General features: G+C 39.7%; 1 protein-coding gene across 2 annotated transcripts; it reads right to left on the bottom strand.

Moving 5' to 3' along the window:
• Positions 1-954: 954 nt before the first annotated feature.
• GPRC5A (G protein-coupled receptor class C group 5 member A) lies at positions 955-8,170 on the bottom strand. 2 transcript variants are annotated; one of them, XM_067469154.1, is made up of 3 exons: positions 7,180-8,170; positions 5,596-5,648; positions 955-4,240 (listed from the first exon to the last, which is right to left on the bottom strand). In XM_067469154.1, the coding sequence occupies exons 1-3, from the start codon at positions 8,126-8,128 to the stop codon at positions 4,148-4,150; spliced, it is 1,095 nt and encodes a 364-aa protein (XP_067325255.1). In that variant the 5' UTR covers positions 8,129-8,170; the 3' UTR covers positions 955-4,147. The 2 variants fall into 2 exon arrangements, with proteins under 2 accessions (XP_067325255.1, XP_067325257.1); XM_067469156.1 differs by having other exon boundaries at positions 956-4,240; positions 7,195-8,170.
• Positions 8,171-10,368: the final 2,198 nt, after the last annotated feature.

Raw genomic sequence — 10,368 nt, 5'->3', positions numbered from 1 at the left:
TTACTGTGTGCAATCATCATGGTTAAAAAGGAAAACAAACACCAGTTTCCTTCAAAACTTTTGATCATTGCATAGCAATGTGTTGACTTTCAGGGTGGAGGAGAAGTAGGCTGACTTCAGAACACTGTTTCGGGTACAGAGGAAGGCACGTTAAAGACAAGTAGAGGCTTGCAAAGAGAAGGGAATGAAAGGAAAAGAATGGTCACTCATAGGGTAATGGCATGGGGAATACCTAGAGAGTGGCCTCCAAAACAAAGAAAGATGAGGAAGAAAATAGGCAGCAAAATGCCTGAGGAAAACATCCACGGCTTAGTCCTGAAGAGTTTTTAATGGGCAAAAATAGCACTGTATCATTGCCATTGGAACACTTATAGTAGACTGTGGAAACAGATTAGGCCGTCATGCTTCCAGTTTAGTTGGCAAACCATGGGGGCATCTACACTGTTAAATGAAAGCACTCATGTGAAAAATTAATTATATATGGGGCAGTGCCACAGCTTTTGTTTGCTGTCATCTATCTTTCCAATTTTTTGTCATTTCAAATACCTAAAAAAGAAGGTAAAACAAATGGGAAGTCAAGAATTCGCCCATGAGTGAAAACAGTACTACATATTTACTCCTCCAATTTGAGATAATCTTCACATAAATCATTCCTGGCAGTGCATGTGCTGATCTCTTATTGGAATGAGTTTGTTATCTGAATGCTGTTTCTGAAAGCCTTTGCAGAATGAGCATCTTTTGGTTTGAGCTTTGGGCTACAGCTCCTAGGAACTGCAGTTTGGTGAGGCACCAGAACTCTTTGGCAGAGAAGGTTTTAGGGTTTAACATTAAAATAGAATCGTAAAATATGCGGTATAGCGTGTCTTGCTTTGACATCCAGCAGATGGTGCTGTTTTTTAAAAAACATCTTTTTACCTGTCACAGGTGTGACATTTATATAATAGTACATATAGAAAACATAAAAACATGTGCATATTCGATTGCAACTTTGTGTCAAAATTTCAAAGCAATCAGTGAAGTATTTTGGGAGATTTAAGATTTTGAACAAATGAACATTTACATTTTTATTTATATAGGTTATTCAATATCGCTGTAAAGAGGCACATTTCCTTATTTTGCCTTGTCTTCATTGCTGGAATATTCTCTCCAAAACAACTTACTATTTTCCTCATCTACTCCACTTCCTCACTTTGTGGTTTGCATATCTTGGCTAGTTTCGGTGTCTCTTTGTTTATATTTAATGCAGAGCCTCTTTATTAACATTTCTCATCCTTCAGTACACTAATCATTCCATCATCAAAGACTGTCTAAAAAATCACATGTGCATACACACATGCCAAAAACACATTAAAAGCATTTAAGACATGATGGAGGTGTTACAATGATATTTCTATGTGACAGATATTGAGTGACATTGAAACAAAGAGGTCTGAAGGAACATCTAAAAGGTTCTGAATATCTGGCAGTGTCTTAGCTATGAGTGGTTGTGCCCTTAAGTATGAAGAATACAACAGTGAAATTTCATTATTCTCATCCCTGCACAGAGACAGAGAGGAATTGCTGAGTATATTAATAAAAAGGAATAAAGCAAAAAAGATTACAAATTATATATAATTATTTATTAAATGATAATAACCATTGTGCTTAGTGTAATATGTGAAATAAACAAATAAATAGTATAATATAGTTACAAGCACATAAACAGAACCTTATCATTCCTTTCTCATGCATTCGGATGAGAGCATTCCATCCATTGAAATTGTGTTTCCAACAAATTTCATTGGGAGAAATTTAAGTACAAGATTCAATCTTCCATGAAAAAAAATGAAATAGCAATTAACATAATTTCATATTTTCCTTTTCTGCAATGTGTGAACAAACGTTATGGAAGAGTTCGCAAAAGGGATAAAGTTTTTGTTGCCATGTATTCTTTCCCAGCTAGAGTTTATCCGGAAATTGAATGAGAGTTCGGGAAATTTCAAACAATATCATATGCAGAGGTCCTCAAACTTTTTAAACAAAGGGCCAGGTCACAGTCCCTCAAACTGTTGGAGGTCTGGATTATAATTTGGAAAAAAGCATGAATGAATTCCTATGCACACTGCACATATCTTATTTGTGGTGCAAAAAAACCCACTTAAAAACAATACAGTAATTAAAATGAAGAACAATTTTAACAAATATAAAATTATTAGTATTTCAATGGGAAGTGTGGCCCTGCTTTTGGCTGATGAGATAGGATTGTTGCTGCTGCTGCTCCTGCTGCTGCTCCTGCTGCTGCTGCTGTTGTGTGCTTTCAAGTCATTTCAGACTTAGGTTGACCCTGAGCAAGGGCTGGGTAAATGACCTTGGAGGGCCGTATCTGGCCCTCAGGCCTTAGTTTGAGAATCCCTGGTCATATGTATCTGATCAGAAGAAAGTTCCACTGACTTTACTGAAGTTCAGTCTCAGGTAAGTATCAGACTGGAGAATCTGAGACCTCCACTACATTTCTCCCATCCACTCACATCACTCACCCCAAATTTCTCTTCCTCTAACTAAAACTTGTAGTTTCACTACATCATTTGGTTAATGATGTCATAATCAAAACCTCACAGTTCAATGCCTCAATAGGATTTCATGTCACAGATTATGAGTTTCACTCCATTCATCTCATGGTTTCCTCCAATAAACAATGATTTTGGTGTCTGTATCGTCAAAGGCTTTCATGGCCGGAATCACTGGGTTGTTGTAAGTTTTTCAGGCTGTATGGCCATGTTCCAGAAGTATTCAAGAGACAAGAGTTCTTTCTCCCACCCTGGACATTCCACAAATATAGAAACCCCATTTTCCTAGTTTCCAACAGACCTCACAACCTCTGAGGATGCTTGCTAGAGATGTAGGCAAAATGTCAGGAGAGAATGCTACTGGAACATAGCCATACAGCCCAAAAAACTTACAACAACTCAATTATTTTGGCCATTTATGTTGGGAAATGCATAAATAAATACCAGAGTGGTCAGTGATACTAATAAGGACCGGAACCGAATTTGTGAGTAGATTTTTTTTTTCCAGGAGCAGGTCCAGTTATGTATCTTCTGCAAAGAGTCATTGTCTTCTTGACCCTAGAGAACTCCATCAAGTATGATCATCTGTTCCTTCAACATCTACAAGCAGTGACTGACTGTTAGAAGTAAGGAACTGCAAAGCGTAGTTTTCATTACAACTTTAGCATCAATCAAGTATATAATGGAGACATATCAGAATCCTTCATGGACAGTTGACCAGAGTTTATGAAGAAAGAAAGAACACAATTCTTAAATTAAAACTGAGCCAAAAGTACTTTAGATTCTAATATGCTAGAATGGTCAGAAAACCATGAAGTGCTTTACATTGAATATTCTTACTGATTCCAGTGCTTCAGAAGGCAAATAGGAAAAACACACGCAAGTTAAGGCAGACAGTTCAAGTATTGTCCGGTCAAAGATGGATTAGTCATTTGGGGAGTAAACCACCACGAATGGGTTGAATGTCTTTTTCCTGCTTGTGACGCATTATGAAGAAAATAAACTTGGCCAAATTGTTCAGGTAAATAAATTCAATAAAACTACGAAATGGTACAAGCATTCTTTGGACAACCACCAACTGCAGCCACATTAGGGGGGAAGCCACTCTCTGGTTTCACATTTTTCAGTCTATCCTTGAAAAATGGCACCATCTCTCTTGTTGCCCACATGATCGGTGGGGGGAAGTCTGGTAGCCTGCTTTATGTGTGCCATCTCTACAAACGATTTAGAATATTATACAATTGTGATTATTAATCAGACAGAAAGCTATATATGTACAGCAATAGCCTCACTTCAGACTTGTCCCCACAATTGTAGCCATGGGTGGCAACTAGCAATGATGTTATGATAAGGAATGGGGCAAATGTTATATCTTGAACATCTGAGAAGGTTTACAGAAGTTATTGACCAAAGAATCATAAAGTGCTGTGTGAGTAGAGACAAATAAAAAGGTAAGCTGGCGAAATATGAAAGTCTTGTCCTTCATACACTGTAGTGCTGAACTAGATCCCTGTTTTGTTTGTAAGTAATGCCATATCTGTTATGGTTTCTAGCACCTCAGTCAACTCCATATTGCTCTTCTTGTGTTCCTTGTAAAGTTGTTAATTGAGACCTTTCCCTCCGGAGTAGTCTTGATAAGGACTGGGCCGTGCTTTAGGCCTTGGGATGGAGAAATCTTGTTGGGGCTCCAGGTTCTGTAGAGAAAAAGGAATTATGCATTTTAAAGTAAATATATATATGCAGAGGAAACCCAATCTCTTGCTTCTTTTTCACATTAGGAATGCCTTTGCTACACTTGGGGAGGGGGGGGCTTTAAATAATCTAGGAACAGAGATTTGCACAATGTAGGGTTTCCTGGAGACAGACAAGAGCTATTGAAACTTTAAATGCACATTTTTTTCTTTTTCTGTACCTGTGGAGAAAAGAGGCAATTGCAGAAAACTGTGGGGATCATTTATTTATTTACCTAATTTATATCCCGCCTTTCTCTACCCCAAGGGGGACTCAAGGAGGCTTGCATGTGGTACTTACACAGTGTCTTAAAACATACAATGTTAACTTAATAATAAATTAGATTACAATTAATACATATTAAACATAATTAAAATACATTCCAATGTTAAAACACACCATCCAGGGATCGGAGCCTAAGGCCATTCTGTACTCAATTACACACATTCCATATTAAAATGATTGCCCTGCACTATTTTTCAAAAGCCTGTTCCCAGAGCCAGGTTTTTATTCTCCTTCTGAAGGCTAGGAGGGAAGGGGCAGATCTAATATCACTAGGAAATGAGTTTCACAGTCGAGGGGGCACCACTGAGAAGGCCCTACCTCTCGTCCCCACCAGCCGTGCTTGTGAAGAAGGTGGGACCAAGAGCAGGGCCTCCCTAGATTATCTTAATTTCCAAGATGGTTTATAGGGGAGATACATTCAGACAGGTAAACTGGGCCGGAACTGTTTAGGGCTTTATAGGCTAAAGCTAGCACTTTGAATTGTGCTCGGTAACAGACTGGCAGCCAGTGGAGCTAGTGTAACAGGGGTTGTATGCAGCCACCCAGATGTTGTTGGAGTCCCAGTAGCTCTAGCCAGCAGAGTAAATCGTGAGGAATGATAGAAGCTGCAGTCCAACAAAATCTAGAGCTCCACCTGCTTCCCATCCCTGGTCCAAGAGCACCCATGTGACCACAAGGCATACTCTCAAATTGTCGTCATCTGACAGGGAAAGGCTCTATTAATGCTCTGATTTTTAAATATCCCATTTTCTCTTACTTTCTCTTGTTAAACTCTTCTTTTGTACATACAAAATAACCAAAACACCCTTTTACACAGACCTAATGTATGAAATGCAATTTCTTAGTTGAGTTTTCCGCTAACAACACAGCCTCGCGTTTTCTTTAATGAGTAATCTGCTAGCTTTCTCTCCTCCAAAATGTTATTCAGGCATTTTGAAATTCCCTTCTAGGCCAGTTTATTAAAGGGGCATCAAACTGTATCAAGTTGTATCAAACTGTACCAGTATTAAAAAATAAAATGCCATTTATTTACCTCCAGCTGGAAATGAGTGGAATAAGGAACATACGGGTGATCTTTGTTTCCATCTAGAATGAGAAAAGGGAGATGAGGGTAAGAGAGACAATAGGTTGGTATCTTAAAATTACTAAAATTAAGCAAAGCATTGTCAATTTCGTTCCAGGAAATCATGTGTAGCAAAAATGTGCTTGAGCCTTATACACACTTTGGCTGGCATTCTGTTGCTTAGTCCCAAAACCCAGTCCATCAATTGCTGAAAGTGAGCTCAAACAAAGATAAATCTAATGGCTTCCATGGATCAACTCTACCCAGCATTAAAAGAAACTTAAGGTTTTTATGTGGTTTCATCATCCCTGCTGAGAGACAGTTATGGCCAAATATGTACCATTGGTCCCCATTACCCCACATTGCGGCATTGACATAAACAATGCTTACTTTCTCACAGGGCAAAGCTAGTGAATTAGAGCTTACTCAGATTCAACAGAAGGATGTGCATTCATAGCTACATGCCTCTGCACACTTCCACTGAAATTGAATCCCAGTGAATACAAAAGCATTTCTTTCCAGGTAGACTTGTATAAAATGGGACTACAGAACACATTCCACATATTACAAATAGTTGGCTCTCCACACGGACTGATTATTCTGTATAAATAAGCTCTATGAGTAATTTGTGAAGAATGCTTGCCCTGAAAATATTAATCACTCCAGTACCTCTAATATCTAGCTATGATGGAGCTATGGGATTGTTCAGTTGTGATATGATCTGGTTAGTTATTTTAAATTCAGTTACATATAAATTTAATTCGGATTGATCATGGCAAAAAATTGTTTGATAAGGAAGGTTTTATAAAAAAAATAATGCACTGGTATATTATTCTGCCGCCACCTCAAACTGATTATTCAGTGAAGGGCTGCGTGATTAATCAATGAGAACAAACTTTAATTTCATGGAATTCTAAGTTAAGGAAACATGTTTACTTGTGTGTGATACTTTTATTTTTCTGTGCTGCAACAAGGAATGACAAATAAATATTTAAAATGGCATTTCCTTCTAAGAAGAGTTGTAGTTTTAAGGTTCTTTTGAAACTATAAATCAACTAGCAATCAGAAAGCTATCATTTGGGTGCAACGTAAAGATACTTCATTAATTAATCCATTTATCTTCCTGCTACTTGGTTTCTGTTTCCAGAATCCTCTGATGTCATCATGCAGCTGATTGGACATGTAGCATTATCAGGCAAATGATGACATGCAGAAATAAGTAAACAAATAATCAATGGTTTTGCAGCATCCCCATCCCACTTCGTCATGGTTAACGGTGGAGCAGTTTAAGCACAACTACTGTAAGTCTGGCCATCTAGCAATAGCTCAGGGGCATCTAGTGGTTTTTTTTTCCCTTGTAGTACTTGTTCACGCTCCACAACTCTAAGCAGGAGCATGGAACCCTGCCATGTACAAGTGCCTCCAGCTTCTTGTATTCTATTCAATTCTATCCTTGAAAGACTCCAATTATTTTTCAGCTTGCCAAAGGGCAGCCTTCCCTTCACAAAGAAAGCATTAGCCAATCCTACAACTCAGTTAAAGATGGTACTGTACCTTGTCTTGTCCTACCTTGTGTGTTATCTTCTTGAGCATATGCTCGGTTTTCCACGCCATAGTTTTTTTTAATGTGCTTAGGCTGGCAGAAATTATTTTCTGGTGGGTAGTCCCCAGGCTTCTCTGGATCAGTGAGGAAACAGAGTTCTGGAATTGCATAGAAAATCAGGAAAACCCATCCATTCGCAAGCAGAGCAATACTGATGACAGGATCGTCCCAAACTGGTCGCTTTTCCAAATCTAAGTTGCCTTTCATCAGCATGGTGATCCAAACCACCCAAATGCCTGTGGAGACCAAGGCAGTCAGGAATATGTGCACACCATGCCTCTTCCATCTTTTGTATGACCCACAGAAAACAAACAAGGAAACAATTAAGAGGAGGGCCATCAGGAAAAGAACGTAGATGAGAAGCAGAACAAAGTCTTCACGTCTTTTTTCATCCAGCTGCTTGCCTTTGTCTAGATTCTTTAGTGATACAATGTTGATGGCCACATACTGTATGGCTATAATAAGTTGCACGGTGGTCAAGCTGATAGTGATCACCAGCAAAACCCAGCCTGAAAATGGGTTTCTTCCTCGTACCAGCTTGATGAGGTCAAAGGCATGGGCAAGGAGGCAGGCAAAGCAGAGGGCAAAAAGGACCCCAAAAAGGAAGAAGCGGGTGGGGGCCGTTGTTTCATTGAGCCTGATGACGAAGGCAAAGATGAGACCAAAGATGCCAAGAGTGCCCAGAAGGAAGAGGAACTGGGTGGGGATCAGGCTTCGTTTCGTGCCATCTTGGACCCTACAGATACTAAAAAGAAGCACTAGCAAGAGGATGACTGTGGTGACAATACCAACTGCAGCCAGCGACTCAACGACAATGCCCCAATCGACATCAGTGTTACAGAGGAAGTAATAATCACTGCTTATGTTGCCACAGCCTGTAGGGGGTGTTGGGTTTGCCATGGAGCCTCAGGCTCTCTAGCAGATGGCTTGTCTTAAAAGAAGACCTGTGGGGAGAAAGGAGACGAATATGAGATCATAAGTATACACACAATTCATGAAAACTAGAAAAAGTCAGTAAATTCCCAAACAATTTTTATTTTATTTTCAATAAAGTATTACTTGTGTGTGTGTGTATGGTGCGTGTGTGTGTGTGTTAAGGTAAAGGTTGTCCCCTGACATTAAGTCCATTTATGTCTGACTCTGGGGTGTGGTGCTCATCTCTATTTCTAAACCGAAGAGCTAGCATTGTCCATAGACACCTACAAGGTCATGAGGCTGGCATGACTGCATGGAGTGCTGTTACCTTCCTGCCGGAGTGGTACCTATTGATCTACTCACATTTGCATGTTTTCGAACTGCTAAATTGGCAGAAGCTAGAGCTGACAGCGGAAGTTCACACCGCTCCCGGAATCGAACTTGCAACCTTTCGGTCAACAAGCTCAGCAGCTCAGCGCTTTAACCCACTGCGCCACCTGGAGCCCTATATATATATATATAGGCACTAGTGTCAATTTGTAGCAACAAAGTGGATCCTGGCCAATGAGGTGAGATGCACAGAGGTACTGTGAAAGAATGGTCTGTCTTGCAGAGTGGCATTCAACCTGCTCCAGAAAATTTATTGTCGAAGGCTTTCATGGCCGGAATCACTGGGTTGTTGTAGGTTTTTCAGGCTGTGTGGCCATGTTTTAGAAGGATTCTCTCCTGTCGTTTCACTGGCAATCATCCTCAGAGGTTGTGAGGTTTATGCTCCAGAAAGGGTTGCACTCTTCATTAAGGATCAGGCTCAAGGTCTAAATGTGCACTTAAATCCAGTGTTATTGTTATATACAAGCGGACTCTGTGGAAAAACTGCAACCTAGTAGAACATTTGAGCTGCTTGGAATGATACAGCATTTATGGCCCTGTCTAGACAGAAATACCTTTGTTTATAATGATCCATATTCTAACAGCCTGTCATCTGGAACATTATAAGGTACCGTACCTAGATATGCCACATTTACTACTTGAACAGCATACTTTTTGAACTGCTTCCCAGGATCCTCTAGAGCAGGCATGGGCAAACTTCAGCCCTCCGGGTGTTTTGGACTTCAATTCCTACAATTCCTAACAGCCAACTGGCTTTTAGGAATTGTGGGAGTTGAAATCCAAAACACCTGGAGGGCCAAATTTTGCCCATGTCTGCTCTAGACAGTCTGGCCATTAACCATGGTGGTTGAAACTCTGAAGATAATTTCAGATTTGTTTCAAATCATTTTCTCTGGATGCTTTTACCAAAGAAGGAAACATGCATAGCTTCTGGGTAGAGAGCCTTTCCAGCAGTGGCACCCAACTTACAATGTGCCTCATCAAAAAGGTTTGCCTAGCAGGAGAAGACCCTTTTATTTTTCTAGGCCTTTTAACTTCTAATTTTTAATCTTATACTCTTCTGTTTATTTATTATTTATTTATTTACTGTATTTGTATACCGGATTGGTCAGTCAGTCGGCGACTCAAGGCGGTTTACAACAAATCAGTACACATAATATCATAATACAGGTTAAAACATTAAAACAATATAAAACATAACAAAAGCAATATCGTTAGTGTCTCCTTATTACCAAAGCGTTGTCCAATTCCATCGTCAAGTCATTCGATTTCCTATATATCAGTTGCACTGCATTTATAACCGCTTGCTCAAACAACTATGTTTTAACTTGTCTCTGAAACGTTAAGAGGGAGGGACCCAATCTGATCTCCCTTGGAAGGGTGTTCCATTGTCTAAAGATCACATGACATCTGTAGACCTATGAGCACTGTACTTCTTTTATCCTATGCTGCTGGTTTTGTGTATATGGGTGTGTTATATTCCATTTTTTTATTGTTGGAGGAAGCATATAAAACTCATAAGAGAAACTGTTCTGATGTTGCAATTGAGAAAATAAGGAATAATGTACGTTGGCTGCCCTGAGTTCCTGTGGGCAAAAATTAAAATATATGAGGCCAGGATGCCAGATGAGGAAGAGACCACATAAAGTCCTTCCAGTGGTAGCCTAAAATCATTTTGTTCAAGAAGGTTTTTAAAGCAAAAGAATGGCTTTAAGAATGGATCAAGGGCTTCTGTGTTGTTGTTCATTCGTTCAGTCGTTTCCGACTCTTTGTGACTATATCGACCAGTCCATGCCAGAGCTCCCTGTCGGCTGTCACCATCCCCAGCTCCTTCA

Source organism: Anolis sagrei, chromosome 5 (genome assembly GCF_037176765.1).
Source record: "Anolis sagrei isolate rAnoSag1 chromosome 5, rAnoSag1.mat, whole genome shotgun sequence".
NCBI classification, from domain to species: Eukaryota; Metazoa; Chordata; class Lepidosauria; order Squamata; family Dactyloidae; genus Anolis; species Anolis sagrei.
This window is presented reverse-complemented; position numbering and strand designations above follow the sequence as displayed.

Coding starts and splice junctions, on each gene's coding strand:
- GPRC5A (XM_067469154.1), bottom strand. CDS start 8,128: ATGGCAAACCCAACACCCCCTACAGGCTGTGGCAACATAAGCAGTGAT. Junction 5,649..7,179: donor ACAAGGTAGGACAAGACAAG/GTACAGTACCAT, acceptor TTCTCATTCTAG/ATGGAAACAAAGATCACCCG. Junction 4,241..5,595: donor CCACTCATTTCCAGCTGGAG/GTAAATAAATGG, acceptor TTTTCTCTACAG/AACCTGGAGCCCCAACAAGA.